This window comes from Triturus cristatus, chromosome 7, assembly GCF_964204655.1.
Source record: "Triturus cristatus chromosome 7, aTriCri1.1, whole genome shotgun sequence".
In the NCBI taxonomy this organism is placed as follows: domain Eukaryota; kingdom Metazoa; phylum Chordata; class Amphibia; order Caudata; family Salamandridae; genus Triturus; species Triturus cristatus.
Genome location: NC_140590.1, coordinates 529360670 through 529386619, shown reverse-complemented (window position 1 = coordinate 529386619; position 25950 = coordinate 529360670). Strand labels below are relative to the sequence as shown.

The 25950-nt window shown below is 43.3% G+C and overlaps 1 protein-coding gene across 3 annotated transcripts in view; it reads right to left on the bottom strand.

Moving 5' to 3' along the window:
• MXRA7 (matrix remodeling associated 7) overlaps window positions 1-25950 on the bottom strand; it is a 278558-nt gene that overhangs the window by 107963 nt on the left and 144645 nt on the right. For 2 of the 3 annotated variants that reach the window (XM_085616907.1, XM_085616906.1), the window contains exon 3: window positions 9227-9323. In XM_085616907.1, coding sequence (XP_085473033.1) covers window positions 9227-9323 — 97 coding nt within the window. Of the gene's footprint in view, window positions 1-4468; window positions 4550-9226; window positions 9324-25950 lie in introns of all 3 variants that reach the window. The other variant, XM_085616908.1, reaches the window with a different exon arrangement.

The window sequence follows — 25950 nt, the reverse complement described above, 5'->3', positions numbered from 1 at the left end:
TTCCACCAACCATGTTAATGTCACTTCTTACCCTTTACCTCCTCAGTGTCTCACCCTTCACACCACTCCCCCTTCCCCACACTAGTCTATCAGCCATCGACTTCCTGTATATCCCGCAGATGAATCTTCTACACTTTCTCCATTGCACACCTTGTTGAACCACTTCATCTCCTTGCTCACATTAGTCCTCCCCCCACAACCCTTCTCATCCCCTACTCATCATCATCCTGCTGCTGCTAGCTATGCTCTTCTCTCCCCAAATGCTGCCTCAGCCCCTGCTTCCGCTAGCTCCCCTGCATCTCCTCTGTTCCCCCTGAACCTGCTTACTTTTTTAAATTCTCCCTCCTTCCTTATCTGCCAACCCCACCTCAGAAGCTACACTAATCACCTGCTCTTTGCCCAAAACAGAAAGTCCTCAGCAATCAATACCTAAAACTAGCTCCAATCTAGAAAGACAACACAATCCTCCTCCACATTGAGTCGTACATGTCGCCCTCATCTGATCTCTAACCCTTCATAGTTCAGATGACCAAGAAAATTGAGGTCTTAGCATAGGCAGTGACTCTCTGTTATGCTTGATGTTCAAATACAAAAAGTGTTCAAAGTCTGGTCAGCAACCTGCCTTGAAGAATAATCCATGGGGAAACAGACTACCAAGAAGAAACCATTACCCTAGACTCCTTAGAGCTGCCGAACTCTTCCCACTACTCACTATCATTGTTTCCAGAGCCTTTCACTGGAAATCTATGCATGCAAAGCCTTTAATACCAGAATGAATTTTAACTAACGTCCAATGCCCTCCCTCAATCCAACCACCCTCCACCCTTTACCTCCTCCTTCCCCCAGTGAAAAAAGCACTTTGGCGGATATTGTATGGACTTTTTCACCACTCAACTAATAACCTCTGATGAAGTGCATGGTACCCATGAAGCTTCAATCTGCACTGGGGCCAGGAGAACAGCAAACCTGTGAATGCATTCTCTTATTTTCTCTACCACAGCGATATCTTCAAACACTGCCTGACACCCATATACTGAAAAGGATCCATTCTAGATATTATCATTTTAAAGGAGTCATTTCTGATTGCCTATGACCCCGTCCCTGTTGACTGGTCTGAACACTTTCAAATTGGTGTGTACCCTAAATATTGAGCCTACAATAGTCAGTGAAACAGATTCTCAAGGACAATATATCGAAAAAATAATATCGGCAGGTAGTAAATCTAGATTTCTAGACCTAACTCCACAAATATGTACCTACACAGTATATATTCAAGGTAGTCTGTAAATCTATACTTCTCTATATGCACTTTCCTTTCTTTTGTCCCCCAATATTCTGTCCTCGATATTCTTCTATCTTGATATTGTTGGTGTCAATATTCGATAGTACAACCCTTCAAATTCCTTTCACAATAACCTTTGTCCACCACAAAATCTTAGGTCCAAATGAAAAAGAAAAGATTCAATGCAACAACATTGGCATAAGTGTTATTGCTCACAAAGCTGCCAGAAAAAAAAATGCAAATTGCACATTTTCAGAACAATCTTCACTCATCAAATCTCTCCTGGATGCTTCCAAGAATCGACCCAGACCCCTATTTGAAGGCTTTAAACAAACCACCAGATACCCACTACCATGATGAACGATGAATGCAGACTTTGGGAGTTCCTTTAAAGAAAAAGTAATTGATCTTTCACTTCCCACAAACTCCAACAACCCTGATGGTTTCAAGATGATCCATGAAGTCAGTGGTTCCGGTCGCATTTCGACAAAGTCTCAGAGGGAGAGTTACTAGATACCATAATCAAGGTTAAACCCTCTAACCACCTCTCTGATGCAATACCTGGCTCCATCAGCAAAGATTTTGCCAAACAGTTAATGCCCTACTTGACCACCCTGGTGAATCCTTTACTTAAACAAGGTGGTTTTCCTTTAATAGTTTAAAAGTCTTTTAAGTCTCTCGGATGCCAATAATTTGAATAGCTTCCATACTCTCTCTACTTTTAATTTCTTAGGAAAGGTGCTTAAAAGCTGTGCAGACGCACGCAGCCCTTTTTCTCCACATCTAGGCAAACACCTGCCTATTCAGATAGGCTCACAGCACAGAGACTGCCTTTCTGCACATATCAGATGCCTCATATCCTATCCTTGACTCTGGCAACTCTTACCTACTTATGATCCTAAGTCTCTCGCCTGACTCTAATACAGTCAATCGCATCTCTAAATAACAGGTTGAAGGAATGGATGGGCACTGAGGGGGTAATCCTAAATGGGCTCACCTTTTCCTTAAACCATTATCAAGCAGTTAAAATAGCAAGTTCTGTCTCTACCGAAGTCAACCCACAACTCTGTTCACCCTCTACCTAAAACCATTTGGACAGATCCTCAGTAACTCTGTGTACAGATGATGTCCATCCCCAGCTGTCCATAGTCAAACGATACTCTCTTACTCTCCAACACCTTGACCAAATTTCAAAAGTGAATGTCAAACCACCATCTCAACTTAACCAATCTATATTAAAATTCCTAATGATCTCAAAGAAAAAAATCCAACCTTAAAGTACAAGAGTGCATGGAATAATTTCTTTCCCTGAATTGGCAACCAGCAATTATCGAGAATGGCAAATGCTTAAGTTTTATCCTTGACATCCTTCAGAGGCAAAATACTGCCATGGCTAAGAGTGCTCGCCACCAATGTAGGTTATTCTCCCACATCATGCAATGAATTCCAGACCAGGACTTAAAAAGCCGCAGTTCATGACTCTAGGAACTCGCTCCTGTCCAGACTAACAAAAGTTCATCTGGCACCCCTCAGAGGAGTGCTGTTACAGCCTTACAGGCCACAAGAAATGTAACCACATTACATGTTTCCTAAATTCAATGGCTCTCCGCTGAAGCTAGAGCCATCATGACTCTTCTCCTGCCTGTCCAATAAGCTGAAAATCTCCGGTATTGAGGAACATGATGAAGAACCTCCCACATTCAAGCAAGAAATGTTTGATGGTGAACGTTTTGTTTATTTTGTTTGTTATCCGTTTGTGAACTCATATTCTCTTGTAAACCGAGTGTCCTTAGGCCACGTTGGCGCTACATAAAACCACGAACAATTAAATAATAAATCAGGTAACACAGCTAAGAGGAAGAAATACGAGCCAGACAGCTGCGGCCCCTTTCTCTTTTTCTTCTGCGTTCTATTTCATTTAAATTCTCTGTTGCTGTAGCTTTCCCGAACAGACACACGAGGGCAGCAGTGCACTGTTTACACGCACACTTATCCTATGTATTGCTCAGTGCTAACAGTGCTGCCCACCTAGTGGAGTCCTTCCCTAACCTTCTGGAGGCAGACGGTAATTAATATTTTTAGGGTAGAGGGTATGCCGTAAAATAAGGCAGTGTTTTGTATCTAGTTTCCGTGGTGTTTCAGCTCAAAGTCCTGGCTTTGTGGTTCGTTTAACTCCATGTTGGTTTCTATTTAGCAAACTAATGGTGATGCATTTTCCGTTGCTCGGGCTGACCGCAACCCCCGCAGGAAGTCCCGGCCATCTGGGCCACATCATGAGTTATTTTTCTTAAAACGGAAAAAGTAATAGCATTTTTGATGAGCCGTAACCCTTATTGCGAAATGAGGTAAGGAATTCAAGGTTTCTCGAACAGTTATTTCTCTCCCTTTGATAAGACCTTATCTTGCACGTTCAAGCTTCAGAAATGAACGCATACCGACTGTAGGTGTGCGAAGCTGTGGAACACTTTCATCTGCAACTTGGTGAAGTTCATTTAAACTTCACAATATTTGTGAGGGTAACACATTTTGCTGATTTTTTTAAACAAACAGTGGGAGAAATTTTTCACTAAAGGTAAGCTTTATGGAGAATTCTATCACCAAAAGGTTTTGTGAGAGAATTCTCACACTATTGCTCTTTGAGGGGTGGAAAACTTCGGAAGTTGAATACATTTAGCAAACTTGCCACATTTTGCAAACGGGACAACGTTTGCCAACTTTGGTCAACCACGCGTGTGTAGCTTAAAACTTTGCCCACCCTTGTAGATGGTATCTTACAGTCGAAGATAGTTTAGCTTTATAAGTAATACTCATAGTAACGTACTAGTTACTGGCTAGTTTGGGATAAGAGCGCATATATTTAAGTCAACTCTAAATTGTACATTAGCTGTATTTTGTATTAAACAGTCGCAAAGTATGTCAAGAAGATTCACGAATGGTACCCCGCTTCTCCCCTCTTCACGTGACTCCGTTCCAGATGCTGTGCACCAAGCACACAGGGCGTAGGAAGGTAGGACACTGTTGATTAATTTGTTATGACAAAGGGACATGAGGGTAGGTGATGGGTGGTGATACAAGGAGGTGAGGGGTAGACTGAACACACTCAACTTTGGGTTTCAAATGTTAGCGGGTGTTGTTACTGGGGTGAGGATCACTCTACTAGTTCTAATAAGAGAAGCCGCGCCTTACCAAGAATGTTTGTAACAGGGGCTATGGCCGAGGACTTAGAGTGCCAGCTACAGAGATGTGAGGTCAGAGGTCAACTCAATCCTGTAATGAGAATGTGGCATGCTTGTCATAACAGTGTCATGAGAGCTGTCCAGAGGTTGTATCAATAGGAGCTGCAAATGTTCTGAGACCCCAGCCTGCTGGATCTCTGGCACCTTACCTGCAGAGAAGCTCTAAAGTCATCAGGGCTCCGCACATGTCCAGTATTAGACATGATATACTTTTGGGCAGAGAAGAAACACTTCAATAACAAATGTTGCTTACGCAATGGCATCGGTACAGGACATTAGCTGCAACCTCTTCTGTGAATTAGTTGAATGCCTTTCACACCCCAGATAGTTCTGGGCAGCACACCGTCACCTTCTTCAGTTCTTACCTGCCACCGCGTGCCATTACCCAGGTCTGGGCTCTCTGCACTGGGAAGCGTGGAAGCCTTACCATCCGCAAGCTCTTCAGGCTATATTCATGGCATATTTAGAATGCTTCTTTCCAGATGTTCCTATCTCTGGTCATCCACAACTTCCTATCACTTGAGCGTACCACAGATTCTATCAATACTAACTCCTAAACTAACTAAAAGAAGCATGATAGGAATTTGAGAACATGGGCCCCAACCCACAACTTTCCTACATTTAGGGTTACTTGGACTAGAAGAATAAATTACTGAGGCGTTTTGCTATTTTGTAATCCTTTCAGTTGCCAATGCGGGGGAGTACTTCTGCTCAAGTAGTTTACTGCTACACTGAGTATTCAAAGCAAATGTGGCATCAAACAATAGTACTGATTACCTTGCCTTAAGTCAGCACTCACCCAGCTGCAAAGCACTAAACCAGCTCATGTCATAGTCAAACTTCAGACACAAAAACAGCTCTATGACTCCTCCAGCCTGTGATGTGCAAAGAATAACCAAATGCACCCGCCTCACATCATCCAAGAGGTCCAATCACATAAACTGATCTGGACACGGCAACCACGATAATTAAGCAGCTCCCAAGCTGGCCACTCTCCACCCAGAGAGCCACAGCCAGTCCTGTTTTTTGTTTGCGCTCTTACTCTTGTAGTTTTGCTCAAAATCCAGGACTGCGAGTGCAGTAACAGAATTCACAACCAAATCTAGATCTGGATGAACTACTCGACTTTGTAACGCCGAGGGAGTTCTCCGATTGAGGCCCTGAAGTTCAAATGGTGATTGCACAGATCATGTCTGCCTTCAGCAGATGTTGGAGGAATGGGAGTTTCCCAATGGAAAGTGATCAAAATAAGGGGTAATAAACATCAGGGAAGATGGAAAAGTAGAGATATGTGCACCTAACTGCTTTGCAGCAAAAAGACCGAACCCCAAGAAAATGGCACGTGGTGCCTTAAGACAATCTCTCTAGGTCTTGACGTCATCTACCACAAGAGAGGTGAGGGGAGGTGACAGCAGGATTCTCTGCCTCGCCAACACCCACCCGTTCTTTCATTTTGGCGATAAAGAAGTGGGGCTTGGGCCTTAGTGTTCTGTTACAGATTGCGTAAAGGAGGCCACTGTAGTACAAGATCAACCGCAGGCCAAGCCCACTGCACCTGTCTGTGAGTGCTGCTCATTCTTGTAACTCGCTTTTCAAGAGGCGGTCATGTGCACAGGAATGTGAACCTGCCGGTTCCAACTCAAAGAAACTAGACTTTTTTTTCTAAAGACATTTAAAAGTAACCAGGCAGCTCCTTTCATTGTCATATGTTTAATCCTTTTGCTAAGGTATATTTTATGGCAGAAAACAGCCTTTTCTTGAAAACGCACATTCTACTCGACTTCCCATCTCAACATTAAGGTTTAAACCAGGCCTTAATTTGTAAAAAAAGATTTCCTTGGGAGCCTGCCACTTGCACTGCCGCATGACGGTCTTACCGAATACCAAGGTTTTCTAGATTTGGTTCCCCATTGGGTCTCTTTCTTCCTCCACCTTACACTTCCTGTGTCTTTATGTCTTTCTTGCAGGTTCTTTACTTCACTGTGTGTTCTCCCTTTGTCACTTTTTTTCCGGTCTTTCCCTTCCTCTTCCTTTCTCTGTTTTGTGTATCCTCTCTTTTGCTTTCAATCAAATTCGCATGAAGAAATAAAAGTTTTGGTCCTCAAAAATGAGTACCTGTGCCCACCACCTGCAACCATAGTCACTAGTTATGCACTGGTTCTCGCTCAATCTACTTGCACTAGGGCTGGGCAGTGAACACCACAGCTCTGGTGGAGTTTGCAGAGTTTTGCCCAAGTTTCGGAAAAACTACACAAACCGCCGCATAGCCCAGCTTTTTTCTCACGCACAGTTTGCCAGAGGTAAGGTGGCGAGCATGATCGAGAAAATCAGGCGATAGCCTGCCTCCCGGTGAGATTTCTCAATACGGTGGGTGCTGCAGGTCGCTACCACTCGTGTTGAGAAAGCTGCTGCTCGCAGTGAGAAAACTGCAGCTCAAGAAGAAAATCTACTCGAGCAGCAGAAAGAAGACGTGCCCTCTGACGGATTGTGTGGTGCCTTTTGCTTAGATGTTACAGCACAGAACAAGCTCCATGTGCTAAAAATAGCACGAGCAGCACGAAGTACCACAACTTCGCCACTCGAAAGACTCAAAGTTTTTGAGTATCTACTAGGAGTGAAACTCCATGAGTTCCATCCACCCCTACTTACCACATCAGCTCCTCTACAAGCTGTGCTGATAGTTTCAAAGTGGTGGCAATTACAGACAAAAAGAGTGCACAAAAAGCTCTTCAAAAGTGGCCCGTAGAAAATCGGAGACAAGTGGATATCCAGGGAGAGAGGGATAGGCGAAAGCAGCTACAGGATTGATTGTATGTTCCCATCTGTCTTATGATTACAATAGAGTATGAAGTCATGACACTAGGAAGCAGTAATGAGTAACCCTGGGCGGAGCAGGTGTAGTGCCTCTACCTGAAGTTCCATGGAGTTGGAAAGCAACCCCGTGGAACTTCGCTCCGCGCCCTCCCCCTCCCAAAATAACTAAAAGTAATTAAAAGGCACTTACCTGCCCCGTGGCTGCCTCCTCCTCGATATGGTCATTCTCATGCCTCCTCCTCGCCGTCCTGCTTCACTAATAACCCCTACATTGTACGTCTTGCGCATGCGCATGTGCACTCGCAAGACATACAACGTAGGGGTTATCAGTGAAGCAGGACGGCGAGGAGGAGGCAGGAGAGCGGCCATGCTGAGGAGGAGGCAGCCACGGGGCAGGCAAGTGCCTTTTAATAACTTTGAATTATTTTGGGAGGGTGGAGGGGCTGGCTAACTACGCTCTGCCACGGAGTCGTAGTTTTGTCTGAACTCCGCGCTCGCAACGGAACGTGGAGTAGGCAAAACTACGTAAACTCCGCTGGCGGAGTGTAGTTACCTGCCCGGGTTTAGTAATGAGGTAGGAAAGATAAAAGGTGATAGAGGTAAACACGGAAAAAAGAAAATATATAGCACAAGGGAATGTTATTGAAAAAAAGACACTGCAGACAGACACATTGTGAATCCTGCATGGGACAACAACACGGGGTTCAGTGATAAGAGAAGCAAAGGCTAAAGTAAAAGAGCAAAGAGAATCAAGAGGAGGAAAGATTATAAGAAAACATAACGGAGAGAGAAAAATGGGAAAGGGGTAAAGAGTAAGAAAAGAGTGAGGAGTTCTACAAAATATAGGGCAAGATGTGCTCAGATTGCATTCGCAAAAAGTGGTCACATATTGTGCATTGAATTGTTGTGAATCCAACCTGATTTTGCTAAATTGACCTATGTATCAATAAGCCAGTTCCCAAAAAAGGGAATCGCAGGGGATCATTGGATGAGCTACTTCATTAATATTCATTAGGCAGGTCGCAATTTACAATCCCCTGCAATTGACTACAATCACAGGGATGGTGGTCTTCAGGGTACAACAGACCACCATCCATGTGATTGCATGTTTTCCTTAAATGAAACAGGGCTGCTTTCAAAAAAAGTTTTCCATTTTGAAAAAATTCAGTGAGATTTGGTTGGCTGTAGTCCTGTGGACCACTGCCTACTCCCCTTGAAGTCGCCACCCTAAATTCCAAAGAGATTACAAATCAGTTACCACCCCGCCTTGGGAGAAAGTAACTAATGAATGGTTTGCGGCTGGAATTACAGATACAAGCCAATGATATATAGCTACTTTATCACAATTTGGAAGGAACACCCTAAACACGCTCTTCCAAATTGAGATTCAGTAAAGATTTCTAATCCCATTTTGAGTTTCAGAAATTTATTTCTTAATCACAAAATCACAAAATGCGATTAGTGGATGTGTATAACGGTTGTGTAAAAGAGGGTTTCTGCAGTCACAAACCCTGCATGTTACTAATTCAGAGGAGTTGCAACTGCAAAAAACCCTTTGTACATCTGGCCCATAGTAATATATGTCAACAGATTATTTGATTTTCAAATGTTTTCTGGTATTGAATATCAATAATAGTAGTCTGGGTTGATTTGGAAAGAAAATGATAACTGCAAGATATTAGATGGCTTTTAAGACTAAAGAAGACAGTAGAAAGTTCAGAAGTAAAGACTCAAACACCAGGCCATCCAGTTCATATTTCCCGGCTTTGCTTATAGCCATTTCATTACAGCCGCTAGACTGGTAAGCATTGCTAGGCCATGCCAATGTCTGCTTCCTGCTGTGCCAGAGATGTATCAAAGCAAAACTGTTAGTTAAGCAGCACATCAAACATACCTTTGTTCCTCCTCAACTTCTTCTTTGGTCAACATCTTCATGAACTGACTGCCTCGAAGAATTCCTGGATTGTACTGAAAGGAGAACCCTTTCTTTTCTGAAAGAAAAAGCAAGATAGCATGAAGTATGAAGCACTGAGAATCATGGAAATCACATACAACATCAAAGCGAGCCACCAGAGAAGTAAAAACAGAAGGACCACCAATTGAATCAAAAACTCAGATTGAGACAAGGGGGGCAGCTTTACAACACTTCTAGTAATCAATGAGAAAGATTCATGAAAAACAGCCATACAACACCAGAGCCGACCAGTGACATTAGGTAGAGGAGACCAGCCATTCAGCATAACTTAATGAGTGTGAGAGAAGGATAACGAGGACAGGCCCTACAAAGCCACAACCAAACAACAAGAGGGAAAACACTGCAACCAAACAATGAGACAGGACCAGCGCATGAAGAAGAACCAATCAGTGATAATAATGAAAAAAGAATAGCACAACAGCATCTAAACCAACCAAAATGTGGGGTAAAGAACCCAATCATACAATCTTAGAACCAGCCAATGAATGGGAGAGAAGAAGCTTAACCATACAACTTAATAAACATGATCCAGTGAGAAAAGGGAAAGACCACTTCTGCAGAAACTGAGTTGATAAATGGGATTGTGCGAAGGAAGTTAGATCCAACAAATGCAATACCAACCTAAGGGACAGAGAATGAGGCAAACCTTACGAAACCAAACTGAAAAATGGGGAAGCCAACCTAAAATCACAAGAATCAAACAAAACTGGGAAAGGAAATCAGTCATGCAACACCAGAACCAACTAATGGGAGTGTGAAGGAAGCAGCCCCACAGCTACAAAGTCGACCAAAAAGAGTAAATAAGGCAAGCAAGAGCCAAGCAACAACAAGCCATAGAGCATCGCAAGAACCAATGAGATCAGAGAGAGGGAGATAAGCCTAGACACCAGAGCAACCATTAAGGGTGAGTGGAGGAAGAAGATCAGCCCAACCACATTAGAAACAAACAGTGTACATGAGAAGGAGTAAAGTGCCCCTACAAAATCATAACTGATAAATGGAACAATAGGAGCAAGGAAAAGAAGCTAAGGCCATGAAAACCACGAAAAACCAGCATGATGGTGAAGGGAGATTTGTTCGCACAAACAAGTCAGAACGACATAAATACATATGAACAATATGTGGCTTTTATATTGTACTAAGAACATTGGGCCTTATTTAGAGTTTGGCAAATGGGATTGGCCTTCAAATTGTTTCAGTTATCCTGTCATAGACTAAAATGCACTTGTAATACAGTGGAGGGGACATTCGCTATGTTTGTGACACAGTATCTCGTCTTCCAAACTCCAAATAAGGCCCTTATTACCAAGTATTATGGTTTGAGCAATTTCATAGTCTAAGTTGCTTTTTTCTATTCATACTTGTGTTCATGCGTATAGCCGACAGTTAAGGTTCTTCACATTTGATATGCTACATTTTACGTAAATTATATTTTAGGAATAATGTCCGGAGCATGCGTGGTTTGACGTGGAATGTAAGGTGAAAAAGCATACTCTACTTTTCAAGAGACTCTAATCTTCTGTCAGGAACCACAAAGTGAGACTAGTAAAGAAGCAGTATAAGGCCTTAAAATAGAATGCCTTCAAGGGAAATGGCTACAGCTGAAGGAGGTGGTAACTTTAGTCATAGGCCAAAGAAAACCTAATCAGTAACATCATAGAGCATGCAGGAGGCTGACAGCAACCAGAACACTGGGCCCGAAGAGGAGCGCAGGGCAGACAAGACCTCCACCAGACCCAGCACTTGTAATGAGGAGTATACTACTCTCTGAAGAAGCAAGTCCTGCACTTCCTAAGACCCTCCACCCCTCTTCCCACCAACCCCCCACCCCCCACAGGAAGGACCGCCCAGGGATTGGCAAAACCCATTGCTGAGTGCAACCCCTAACCCTTCTCTCGCTCCCAAAGTACGTTACAGGGCGAACAGGCGCCACTCCCTCTGGCCTGCCATGAAAGCCTCCCGCCCACCTACCACTCTGACACGCCTCTGCAGAACCGTCCCTGGCCAATAGCAGTGCCTGGGGATATGTGCTCCCCTCCACTCTCGCCCTCCTGGATAAAGAACAGACCTGGGCCAATAGCAGATCTCAAGGCTGTGTGTAACCCCCACTGCCCAAAACACTTCACAGGGTAGGAGACGGTGCTCCGGCTCAGCTCCTCTAACCTGTCCAGACCCCCAGACCGATCTCCACCCTCGACTCCCACCAGCCCTCCTGCTGCAATATTATGTCTGTTCTTAGCATGAGGAGCATCTCAGTGTTTTTTTCCTCAGAATATGGAATTAGCACATGATAAAGGACCAGTATTTGTGGACCATGTAGCTATTCTCCATTTTGGCATCCAAACGTACAGTTCCTGGAAATTGGGTCTGGGATGCCACCACCTGGGATCAAAGACTTCGACCCTTTGGCATCTCTATACCAAATTGTGGGAATCTCATTCATAAATGGTGTGGTAATGTGTGTAGGTTGTTGTTCAGTTTTAATGTCTCACTCACAATTCTCTTCCAGACCTTTTTTCTGCATGCCTTCTACCACACACATCTCTTTTATATATGGACACATGAATGCATTATTCCTATGAGCACAAAGGCCACTGTGCAGAACGCTGATATAAAAAAACTATTGAAGGGAAGGAATTAAACTAGCGATAAAAAAAAACAGTGCAAATGCAACCCTATAACACAGGGCTCAATCAATAGACAAATGGAGATGTATTGAGTCATACAACACCAGGACCAATAAATTAAAGTGGGGATGCGGGCACCAAGCCCTACAACACCAGAACCAAGAAGCAAAATTGGGGGAAGAAAACTTTACAACCAGAATGGAGAAATGTTATGGAGGAAAAGAGACTAGTCCCAAAACACAGAACCAAGAAGTGTGAATGTGTTTTGGTGTTAGACTACAAGGCCAGAATGAGCCACTAGGATTGAGACAACCCTAAAACTTTAAAACTAAGAAATGTAAGTGAGGAAAGGAGGCTAGACCTTGAATACACGCAAAAGTGTCAGACCTAGACCATGCATGACCTGCAGATACAGTGCAATTTCTCTGAGTAATCTTTTTTTTCTCAAAATGTAACTTGCATTATTTAAAAGGCATAAGCATGTGCTCATTACATTCCGCCCTCATTCTTTCAGAGTACTCGGCACAGGGTAGCATTACAGCACAGACATGCTGCAACCCTTCGCCTGTCGCGCAGCTGGAACCACCACTCATTTAATATGCATTAGTCTGATGCCCCATCTCATACATATTCAATGAGGGACTGGTTAACCAACCCACTTTGTACTCAGCAGCGTCAGACCATTGCCGGTGAAGTACACAGGTTTTACCAAAGTGCAGTGCACATCTATAAAAGTATGTGCCCCCCAGGGCTTTAATTGGGCCTGGTCCGTCCGGGCTCACACCCGGTAATAATTAAAAAAACGAACATTGAAACGTGCTGAACTTTATAGTCAAAAACTCGGATCGATTTCTGAACAATTAGTGTAATAATGTTAAAGTAATCAATGTTGTTTCTGTTAATATTTCACATGCGTAAAGCATTCCCTAAGAGGGTTAGCTATTTCAAGGGTGTTGTGTTAAAGTATATTTTTCAGGAAGCATATATTGTACATTGTGCATGCTTTGAATTGAGCGCATACAGTTGATTAACGGCACCACGATTGAGTTGGGGCTGAAGGCAGGGAAAGTTCCTCACAATGCCTGTCAGTGGGTCAAAAAGATGTTCAGAACAAATGAACATCCAATCCTTAGCCTCTCTGTAGAGCTCACAGAGGGATGAGCACGCAAGCTAGATGCACTTGTGATTCTCTGCAAATGTATGGGTATGGTGGCACTCTATTGGAATTTTAGTTTACATGTTTTAGCCACACCCTTAATTATACAACTTCCGCTGCTTGTAGGGACCGCCACGTTTTTTTCTCCCACTTAAAGCCCTGGTCTTCCCCTCAGTGCTTAGCCAGATGCATCAGTGACTAGGATTGCAGTCTCACAGGGTTTTTAGGTCTTGCCTAGGCAGCGCATGCACTGTCTCTTCGAGACATGCTTTATCTGGAGTATGGGCTTTAAGCACCGCCCATCTTTCTAATTGGCTCCTTTTACTGTGCTTCATAAATGGCTGCTTTTATTTGGTTAATATGCTCGCTAGTCCCTCCTTTTCTACTTTTGCAACCTCCCATGAAGACTGCCTGTTACCTGTGCTCTTATCTGTCATGTTATTTTTACTTCCTGAGCACTCTTTTTTTCTTTTTCTTGTTTGGGGTCAGGAACTCGCTCGCGGCCATGCTTGTTCCACTTCCTCAGCCTGTAGCTGAATTTTCCTCCTCTCTCCTCCTTGTGTTTTTATTCTGAATAGCTGCTCTACACATATGCAAATGCTCGCTCCCTCTCTGCGGCTGCAGCTGCTTCATCCTCCCTCCTGCTTATTGGGCTCTTTTCTACCCTGCAGTACACAAGGCACTGCTGATCCCCCTGCCCTCGTTTCTATTTGTTCCTCTTCCAGTATGTATCCACATTCTGTCCAGTCTCTCCCCCATTCCACCTACTATTCTTTCTGCACCTCTCATTTCTCTTTAGCTCCTTGCTTGTCTTCGCTCCCTTCCTCCCTCTTGCATTCCGATCGGTAGCCCCCACTTCTCCCGCCCTCCTCCCTGGTGTGAACACACACGCTTGTTGTGCTGCAGGAATCCATTAGTCTCCCTCAGAGGGCACAGATCAGATTTTGTTTTCAAAGAAAACATCTGTATTGGGAAAAAAAATTATAGAAGCAGCATAAACACTGACCAAACACATATCCACAAGAACACTTAAACAAGTACTGAGGAGATACGCATCTGTCACTTGATGAATGAACAGCGCCTGCGCTGGATCACACTGCCAGAGAACAAAGCATGTCAGCAAAACCTTTGTAGTTGTGACAGTCAAAAGGGAGAGGTGCTGCAAAGCTGACATGAAACCCATTGCTGCAACCATGACTCAGCAATGACAAACAGCTACATTTAATGTTGGTGACTCAGTGATAGCTGATGCTATCTCATTCCCTAAATGCAAAAATAATGTTTAACGTTGTTGTGGTGGTGTTTGTTGAGGACTTCTTCACACAAACACAGTATCCTCTGCCTGGACTATACAGTAGAAGGAGCCTGGCTTCATCTAGTTTTTTTAATGCACTTCGACCACTGGTGGCAATGCAAGGCGTATTCTTTTTGCACACTCCGGTACCCCAGGGCCAAAGCAGCCATCCACATCCAAGTGCCTTTGTGTTGCGGAATCCCCCAGTGAGAGAGCATTACAGACCACAACTCACCCTAAAAACATTAATAAATTCAATAACATATCATACAACATGCTGCATGTGCACACAGCACTTAACAGTTTTATTGGATTTCTTTTTTGAAACATTTGAAACTTCCATCTGTTTCTCGAGGAGCGATTTTAAAAAAGGCCATGGGATAATTTATCTTTAATTGGGATGTACGGAAGCAGCAGCTGGCAGAGAGAGTCTATGCCAATCTTTCTTAATACAACACAATTCTGCTTAACAGTAGGTGGTAGATTGCAATAATATAGGCAGATAATTCAGGTTAGGGGACATTAAAGGTTTATTATTTTTTTTTGCTGTTGGCAACTCATGAGAAATTCCTTTTACACATAGTCTGTTTATTCTTCTAAATATTTTTGTTTTATAAACCCCCTGCTCTGGCCAGATCCCCACCAGGCTACTGTCCAGCCAGAATAGCAGTCAGGTGCTGACGTTCTGAGTTACAACCATATAAATAGCTGCATACACTCGGCACTCCCCTCGGTTTGAAGTCCAAAGCTGAGTTTTAGGCACTGCTTCAAGAACGCCACAGAAATGATGCCCACTGCCCACTGCCTCACCAACTCCACCTTGCCTATAGCGTTTTTATTTAATCTGTGTTGTGGAAACAAACTAAACAGTGCTGTAACCACTGTTTTTTGCCAAAAATGTACATGTGACTCATTAACAGAAAAAAGACGCAGAAACTCTTAAATTCACAAGCAAGAATGTTTTATTTATTTGTATACGTTTGGTCACAATGCACGTCTTTGGTCCATTTGCAAAAAATCCAAGGGATCACATGGATTTATCTGCCTCACCACAGTGTAGGGGCCCCCCATCTGAATATAATGAACCCCATCCCACTTGCCCTCATCACACTCATCTCACACCGCCCAACTCCCTGTCTTTCCAATAGCAAGCCTGCCTAGCTAATTTGGCGTCCTATTTGGGAAAGATTAACTGTAGTTCAGGAAGTGGCCGTGGGTGTGATTGGCAGGACACAACGTGCCCCTACTGTTTTAATTTAAAAGATACCATTCCCCTACTTTTTAATTTAAAAAATGCATCCCAGGACGGCAGAAATTGCCAGTTGTACGACGGTACAACGCAGGTAATTACTTTGCATGCCTTTGCCACGCATTTTTTAGCGCGCATGCTTTTACCGGAAATATGCATTTACGACACATGCCAATACCAGGCATTATTTTTATATTTAAAAACAATGTATTTGTGGGGGGAGACCCCCACGTCCCCTAAATGCGTGGTATTGGCATGTGTAGTAAATATATATTCACGGTAAAAATATGAGTGCTAAACAAATGTGTGGTAAAGGAACAACGAGTTAAAAACCTCATTGGAAAGGCTGTTTCCCAAATTGCCAAGGCCTATAGATTTGTTTGTGGTCGTTCGGGGACAGGCAGGGTTGGCAGAGAAGAAAATTGACTTTTTGCCCATAGAAGACAAGGACTGTATTAACTTCTCCTGCTCTGCCACTGGCAACTGCCCCCCTCTCTTTATTCCTCCTCCTCTCTTTCTGTCTCGCACCACCTCACTTGCTGGAAACCATGACTTCAACAAACAGCTCTTACCCTCTCTTTCCTGTCCTTTCTTTCGTTAGTTACACCGTAAAATGGATCCAAAAAAGAAAGAAACGCTTTTGCTGGAAATGTCTTTTTCTGACATTTTCTATTCCAAAGTGCAGCCTCAGGGCGGAGAGAGAAAAAAGGTAAAAAATATGAAAAATAACTAAACAAAGCAAGACAGAGTGGTCGCAAAGTGGCCAGATTGGTTTTATTCACACCCAAACACATTAGGGCCACTTTTCAGAGTTTGCCAGTGAAGCGCTACGTTTGTTTTCTCTTCTTTCTTTGAACGCATTGTTTTCCCCGGGTGGGGAAGTGCACCATTCCTGGAGGTATTGCAATACCTGGTTGATGCCTGGAGTGGAAAACGTTTATTGTGATTATTATCTGCTGTTTTTCTTATTTTAGTTTTTAAAATGTGTACGGCGGCTCTGTGTTCAGGGATGTGGTCTTTTTAAACCATACTACTTACGTTTTGTAAGGATATTGAAACAGGTCCCTTCCGGGCCCTGTAGTCATGTCCTTAACTTTTCAGGCAAAAACACTCATTAATTTCAGAATAAGTGTAAAAGCATTACGGTAACCATGTAGTTCTTGCTTACATTTGCTTTACTTAATCTATGAGTGTTTGCTTTTTCCAGGATGTTGTTATGGTTTTTTTCCAGGCAACATATTACTCTTATCTCCCCTGCCTCGTAACCTATCTCCCATTTTCTGGTTCTCCAGCGCCGCAAGGTCATACGAATGGCAATAGCACTATGCAAATATCATCACTCCACTGCAAACAAAATAACAAAAGTAAAAACATTGCCATTTTCAACACCAATAGCTCTACCTTTCACAAATGCGAGACCGATTGCATTTCAAATGCTTGTTGTCACTTGGTATGAATGGAACCCTAGCTCCCAGCAGAAGTTTGCATCTGGTTCAGTCTCTGCTATTAAGGTACTGCAAGAAGCAGAAAAAGAGAGAGGAGGCGACAGACGGGAAGATGTATCCGGCTAGAGTCTGTTATTTTGTGTCTTTCCCAGCAGTTATTGCTTCATAATCACTACAAACAGGGCCAGGCAGACTAAACAAGGGCTCTAGATCTATTGTCGGCATAATTATTATTTTGCTCTCATCTCGTCGGGAAGGGGAGTAGGCGCCTTGCTGCTGTGTGCCTCAATGAGGCAGAATTAGTTTGAACTACTGAACATATGTTTAACACAAAGGACAACAGAACAGTACAAATAGGATAAGGGCCCAGGGCCTAGCTACTACTGGTGCCGCAGCTGCAGTGACAGTGGGGCCTGGGGGCCCAGTGAATCATGATAGTTGCTGTACTTTGCAACCCCATAAGCAGTCAAGGGGGCCATTTTCCTTGTTTGCACCAGGGCCCATGGCATCCTTGCTACCTACTGAGAGAGCCAAATTATATTGATATTTCAATTGGGGGTGCTGAACATAAGTGAAACCTTTAACGCTGCACACTGAGTTTAGCTGACAGCCTTTCCCTAGATAATGTAGCAGAATTGTTGTACTATTTCTCTCCAGCAGAATCAGCCGTGTGCTAACACCTCACTGGTGAGAACCGCTTCCATATTTAAACAAGCATTGGCATAGCCAATAGGTCTCGCTTTTGGGACCTTATAAGTATTTAGTTATTTAGCTCAATATCCTTGGTGCAATAACATTAACTGTTGCATGGCTAAAAACTTATAAGGTCCCAAAGGTGAGACCTATTGGCTATGCCAATGCTTGTTTTTAGAGGCCTGGCATGCTGTTTTAAATGAAGGCTGGTAAGAAAGGTGCCAACCCGAGGGGCAACGTCTAGAAAGAAATAAGATAGGAAGAGGGGTGAGTTATAATGAGATAGCACAAATAGAAAGGTGAAGCACAGAATGACAGGTCATGTAAACAAAGTAGCGAGTCAGAGAGGCAGGTAAAGCCGGTGGGATGAAAAATAGAAAGATATGAGAAGTAGAGAGAAAAGAGGTGCAGATGAGGTAGAGAGATGAGGCTAATACAGAGGAAGGGCGAGGGAGAAGTAGAGAATGGTGAAATAGGGAGAGAGAGATGGAGGTAAGACAGGTGTATTAAACGAGCAAGACATTGGAAGCAGAGAGAGTGAACTGAAACTGTGAAGGAGATAGAAAGAGAGATGAAGGCAAAGGGTGTAATAGATGAAGTGGGAGAGGTAGAGAGAGCATTGTAGAGAGAAATAAATTAAATAATGGGAAAGGTGAGGGAAAGAGGACATCAATAAAAAGAGAGACATAGAAGGCCAATAGGTGAGGTAAATTGAGAGGCTAGATAGTGTATGAGAGGTGGGGAAGAGAGAGATGAGGCAGTGAGTTGTGAGGCAGAGAGAGAAATGAAAGAGAGAATGGTGAGGTAGAAAGAGGCATGCAAGAGGTAAAGAAAGGTAAGGTATAGATGGCAAAAATGATAGAAAGGGTAAAATAAAGAGAGATTAAATTAAGAGGGAGGTGAAGTAAATGGAAGAGAAATGAAGGGGGATGAGATGCAAACAGAGCAGCAAGATGCAGAAAAAGAAAGTAGAGAGACAGAGAGAGACAGAGACAGAGAGAGGCACTTGAGGAGAAGAGAGGGGCAGAGAGCTGACCAAGAGCTAGAGATCTAGAGGTAGGATCGGAGAGAGGTGGCAAGTTGAGGTTATGAGAGGTAAGTGCTGTGGGGCACTGAGGTTTATTGAAAGAGAGGTGTGACGTCCAGAGAGAGTTTAAAGGTAGAGCAATAGTGTGGTAGGTACGTAGCCATGTATAAATAGACAGGTAAAAGGGAGTGTTTAGGTAAAGGAATGAGACATGGGACAGAAAGGTGGGGCAGAGAAAGAAATGTATTGGGTGGTATAGAGAAGTGACAGCTAGTCACAGAGTGTGGTATGTAGAGAAGTAAGTTAGAGAGAAGGGCAAGGATTTAGTCTCTGGTCAGGTAAAGAGAGTTTACTTACAACAAGAGAGGAAGAGGGAGAGATGAAGGAGGGAAATGTGAGTAGAGGTGGGAAGTAGAGAGGCAAAACAAACAGGAGCTAAAAGTAAGTTAATAGGAGGCAGACAGAAAGAAGAGAGAGAAAGAAGGGTTAGCAAGACAGGGAAATGGATGATAGAGCAAGATATGTCTTATGACATATAAGTCAAATATCAGCTTTAAATAGATTTTAGTAATTCAACCATTTTTGTCCAAACTTCAGCAAGTGAGTTTTGAAAAATACGCATCTTTTAATATTGCATGATCTTCTCTTTTTCATTCTGGGAACCGCTCCTTTTTACAGCCAACCATGGACTGCTGTGCCTTTAAAATAAGGGCACACTGATCCCATTCTTCTCCCTTCCATCTCAGTTAAATAGTTTACACTGAATGGGCTGAGAAGCTCAATAGAAACTAAAAGTATTTGATAAAGCAAAGAGTGATCAATGAACCCTATGCAGGTGTAGGAGCCATCTCCCACCAAGTAGAAAGAACTACAAGCATAATAAACACAGTAGTTATACATTCAGCACACTTACCATTGTTTCCGTTTTGAAAGTGGCAGTCTACTGAACACAGATGTGGATTTATCCTCAACAATCTAAAATATCCCAAGCATCAAGAGATCAAGTCTATATCACAACACGCCTGAGAAGCATGGCCTTGCAATCAGACCATTTCAAAGAATATGACATGAACTACCAAAATGGCATGGAATCGCTCAGCATCCGGAAACTTTCACGTGGATTAATAATACCCTATAAGAAGCCGAACCCGTAAAGAGAAGAAGCCGCAAAGTTACAAACTAGTGTCTTGTTGAATAATAATAGTGAGAGTGCAGCTCTTGAGATGTGCTGTCTACTCAGCACCGACGGTGCGGGGGCTGTGGCAGGGTCACCCTCAGTGCTATGCCTCACCGTTTCCACGCGGCAGGGAGGAGATCGGATCCTGTCAGAGTCTGTACACGGCGCTGCGCGGCTTGGAACAGTCTCCGGCTATGGCTAGCAGCTGCTTTTCCCTCTGTTGATGATCTAGTTTGTCTGTGCCGCCTCCCCGCCTCCTTCCAGAATGCTGTTTGAATGTGCGCACGCGGCCTCGCTCCCCATTGGCTGACATGGCAGCACGCGTGCGCGCGCGCTGGCACAAATACACCACACGAGCTACTGACAGGGAGGGAAGGAGGGCTTTGAAGATCACTTAGCTGACAGTGTCCAAGTCTGTTTCACTTCGGAGGGATTCTCTTTAGGCGTCCCTAGCAACAACATCACGTGACGTGACGAGCACGTAATCTGGCATTCTCAGCCTGGTCATCTCCCGCCTTCACCCGTTACTCAGCGATTTCCGGGGTCCCAGCTGATCGGTTCAGTGGTGATAGCGTGCCTCCTGGGTTGCCGCCTTTCCCTGGGCTACACATCTTTGGCAATGTGCCCCATTGTGACGTGACGCACCATCATGAGCAGAAATACTTAGTTAAGTCACTACGAAAGAGGCACTGTTTCGATCCTAGGAAGTTCATACAGAAATCAATGTTTTCAGATATCTTGCGTGTTCAACTAAAGTAAAATAGGATAGAAAATCTGAGAACGCAGGACTGGGGCACCCTGTCTTTGGTAATGTGGAGTCTTCTGGTGACTTTTAATGGCACCGCACCAGTCATCTCACTCCAAAGCCTTCACCGTTTATGTACAAAGAGCTCTCTTTCCAAGGAATAGCTAAAATAATCCAGCTAACCACATCGCCTAATCCAATGATGCTTCTGTTCCCCGTGACATGCCTAAAAAATTATTTTATTGTGCATGACTTGATATATTTTCATAAAAGAGATGTTAGCGGGGGAGTATTTGAACAAGCGCTCGCCAGGCAGCCTATGATGTTTACGTTTGGCTTTTTCTGCCGTCCCATTTGGACGGCCTGCTTTCCTTCTGTAGTAAAAGGTTTCTTATCTTTTTGGGGCCATGTGTTTGGCCCCATAAAGATAAGAAACCTTTTACTTCAGAAGGTAAGCAGGAGAGGCCGTCCAAGTGGGACGGCAGAAAAAGCCGAGCGAAAACGTCACCAACAGCTCTTTCCCAATGGCTGGCCACCGTTTAGCATAAACGGTGACGCCGGCCAATAGGAAAGAGGGGCAGGGCTTAAAACCCTTTACTGAAAAATCCCCAAAACATTAAATCTCGCCAGCGAGACTGCGCATGTGCGCAGCCTACGCTAGCGAGACCTAAAGATCAGTGCATATACGAACAATCCTCACCTCGGTTGCCAAACACACCCTGCTCCGTTTACTCTTTTTACTCCTAATATACTACTACAGATGTTGTGTAAGTGCTATACACACTCCCTTAATGCTTTAGGCAAAAGCATTCCTTTACTGCCCCAGACCCAGATTTTGTTCAGACATGCTCCCTCTCCTGACAGCAACAACGGTAGGGTTGTGTACAGTGCAGGGGAGTAACACAGGTCCCTGCACCCTCTGCAGTGTAGGGGTCCCCGAACCTTTGAGGACCTCCATTCAGCCCAAAGTCTATGAATATTTGTGAGGTATTGGCGACTCGTGGTCCATTATCACATTGTGCAGGGGAGCCCTATCATTTTGCATTTCCTCACTGGTGCAGTGCCTAATTTTTAAAATGATATGTGCCAGTGCCCAGAGGTTTTCCTCAGGCCCCTGTGGTCAGCCCTGCTGAATGTTGGGGTTGCGGAATAACAATGCTGCTTAGTCTTTATTCCTCTTCAAACCTCTTTCATCCTCCGCCCTACACTCCCTGCTCCTTTATCTCACACCTGCAGATTATTTTTCATCCCTGCTTTCTCCCTTTCTCCCATTTTTTCTGTGATTCTCTTCCTTTCCCCTTTTTTGTTTTTCCATAGCTTATTTTGGGTCACAGTCTCATGAATGAAAAATAAGTCCTAGTCCCCAAAAATGAATACTGGTGGGCCCCACCTGCAACCACTAGGTCAAATTAAACATGGGTTCTGTGTAAAAATATTGACAACAAAAATATTGCCTCACATAAATATTGTGCCCTGAATAACGTTTAGTAAGAATATTGCTCCTCCTGAAGTTGATTTTCATCTATTAAATTCAATTGTCAATGTTTTCAGAAACAATACTTAGGATATTATTTAGGGTATTTTGTCAGACAATATTTAGGCCACAATATTCTGATACCCTACCAGTGATGGATATAAAGGCAATGCAGAAGCAGATCGATACAGAGAAGCAGTGGCAGGCGGTAATTTTAGCAGAGAGGCGGGTGGGACACAAACACAAATACACTCACACCCATGCATTCACAAACGCAAACACACACATACACAGACACATTCTCAACAATCACTCACAGCATATTCATACACTTATACATGCATGCAGGCAACAAACTTTCAAAAACATAAAACTTACCTGCCCTGCAGCACCTGGAGAGGAAAGTCTTGGCGGGCCCAGAAGGGTTGGGACTGCTGCCTTCTCTCTTTGGCTGACTGTCTTAGGTCAGACACACTTATCCCCTCAGACATGGTCTCCAAAGAGCTATGTGACAAGTGGTGTCACCTATATGGCTGGAGAGATGGCTCCTTATGTCACAAAATAGATAGACGCTGGACCTGTAGTGTAGTTCCTATATCCCTGATAGGCTCTGCACATTGGAATAACATACACTATAGATTTGACATAGGACTAAGGTCAGTATGTCTCTATGGAGTATATTAAACTTAATTACTTGTGGGATTAGTCTCTGACAATCGTATAAACATGACAACTTTTTTTCCTTTTAGAATCGGAACAGTCTCAGAATCGTGGAAACAATAGATAACAGTTTCACTCAGTCAATCGCGCATGCTTAGTTTCTACAGAGTTACACAGAAATAAAGAGACGGGCGTTTCAATAAAAGGGTTTATTGAACAGTCTTATTTCTCATGCAAGAGATATGAATTGCTACAATCGTAAGAAAGACTTCAAAGTACAATATGTACGAGGTTAGCAGTAAGATAAAATAATACTGCAATAGCATGGTTTGTAGCTATGGCATATATTAATTAAAATACATACATAAATAACATAAGCTAAAATGTGATACTCATCTGATGCTTCTAAATTGTTCTACCCCAGTGTACCTAATCTAAGTGCAGTACGAGGTTTGAAGTAGGTGCCATTTCTAAAGTATAGCTAGCTATATTTCAATTTCGCCAAGAGTTGCCAAAAGTTTCTCTAAGTTCTAGTCAGCTCAATACCTTAGAATGAGAGAGGTTGGAATCTATTTTCTGGACTCGATAGTCTAACCCTCCACAAGGGAAGTCAGAGAGCACTGGAGCTGGATTCTCTGCGAGGAGGATGGCAGCGTCAGGTCAGTGCATCAGGCTTGAACTCGATCTCCTTCCGAATTTGCCGTGGCGAACCGCGTAGTCTGGGTTGGATCGAATTCTCCGGGAACCACAATTTGTCAGGGCAAGTGCTGGTATATTTATACCATGAAGGTGTCTAGGAACGCCAGTATTGAGGTAAAAGTCGGGCAGAGGACCGTCATGAATGAACCCCTAATGAATAGATGTTCATGCATACTTAATGAGTTCTTGGAGAAAACAATATTCAAGCTGAGGGAAATTCCTAAAGGCTTAAGGGTCTGGTTTTCCAAGAATTCGTTGTGACGTGGATGGACGGATGTAGGTGGCCATGCCTGTATTTGGTTTGTATGGACAATGTCTAAATTAGGGCCGGATTTCTATGTCCAAATAAGGGCAATGTGAATTGTACCTATATAAGGGCATAAATCGGCAAACCTACATACGGAATCTAAATCTGCACACAACACCCACTCCAGTTTCGTATGAACGACGTTACTAAATCCTAAACGTTCTAAACATATCTTAAAACAGAGTATCGCATGGGTTTGCTAAAATAAGCTAAAAACATATCTAAAACATATGCCCTAAAAATACATTACAAAACCATTGCTATGCATAAAGTGTTGTACATATTAAAGGCAGTGTTCCATTCTAAGCATAGGATCACATTGGAATGCTAAATGAATGAACCAAAATATATACTTGTGATGAAATGGCTCGTAAATACAGAAGAAAAAAGGGGCCGAAACCATTTCATATCAGGTTACACAAGTCAAATTGTTATTCATGACAAGGTGGCATACTGTCCCTGGAAGTGTTATCAAAGAATTCTGTTCTCTATGAATAGTTCTACTATAAACAGATTACTGTGCCAAAAAATGAAAAATGCAATTTTAGGACGGCGAGAAAAAAAAAAAAAATATATAATCATAGAAAAAGTTCCAAAGTCAGTATCACGTTTGAAAAAGAATGAAGGCCAAATTCAGAGTCTCTCCGGAACACTGTGTGCTTGAATCAAAAGTCAGTGCGTGGGGATGGAGAAAACATACAATTTTCTAATCCTGTAGACAACAAGTCATCTACCGTTGTGGGTGAGAGTTGGAATACCTTGTGTAGAAGATCAACAGCACATAGATGCGAACTATCGCCTTCAGCATGGAAAGCATCAACAATATCCGGATTGGATGTTGCCTGCACGCCTGGTGTTTCCTCTCGTACCTCAGCAGTAGCATGTTGCGTCTGTGAGATCTGAATGAATGCCGCCATCAGGATTGGTAGCCGCTGGGGACAACACATAGCATGGGTGTGTAACCGGGTCCAGCAAAGTAACGAAATCCATAGGCATGACTAATGGGAGTGTCAGACAAATGTCCAGCATGCATTCTTCACCGCATAGCAGGCAGCGTAGAACAGGTAAGATGCAATCTTGCCAGATTGGTCTGAATGACAGAAACCAAGTGGTGTTTAATTCTCGTAGACGAGGTAAACCCAGAATTTAGACGATGCGCTCACGACACTTCATCTCCAATAGAGTTCTTTCCATGGTGAACTGGGTGTCGCTGGTGATTTGGCTTGCCATATCGTAGCAGTAGGAGCAAAAATAGTATCCCTGCAATGTGTGCTAAAAGGAGCGGCAGTCCGCCAAACACAGAGTGCATGAAGTTTGGAAAAATTCCGAGGACTGCTTGAAAAGGTGCTAACAGTCCTGCACACACGTTCTTAAATAAATGTACAATACCGCTTGTATCAGACATGTTTAAGTTGCGACCTAACATTTCTGAGAAATGCACAGGGCAGTTTGTATACAAAAGGGTATGTATCTCTGCAGAAGTCCTTGCGACTTGGAGATCATAGGGTTCTTTGGCAGAGGTCAAAGGCACAGTTTTTTGTAAAAGAATGGCTTTCATTCTGCTTAGAGTATCAACTCGTATAGAAGAGATATTCAGTGAAGGTCATAAAAGCGACTCCCTGACTATGTCTATTTGGGGAAACAAGACCTGCATACAGCAAGTGACTCTGGATGTAAACGTTACTAGATATAATCATTCAACATAATGTAACTCCCATTTGAAAGGTGACCAAAGATTGGATTAATCACTGCTGCCGGTGAACCGTGCAGGTGGCAGGATAAGTTTGTAGTGGAACCATCACAGGCCCTGTGTAAGTTAATACCCTGACAAAGGAGAGAACTGCTTAGTGCGTGTTCACAGTTTTTACCGCTAAGAAACACTTCACGTCCCCCGCTCCAACATCTGTGTGTGTAAGGTAAATCCCAGGATGTCTTGATGTATTCTATACCCAACCTCTCATATTTGCCTGCTGGTATATTTTTTAGGCAATATTGAAAATGGAAAGTCGCAACAGGCAGAGTAATCTTACCATGTATGATCCACTCAGTAGCTGGATTTTCTGCCACTGTGAATGGTAATTTCTCCAGTT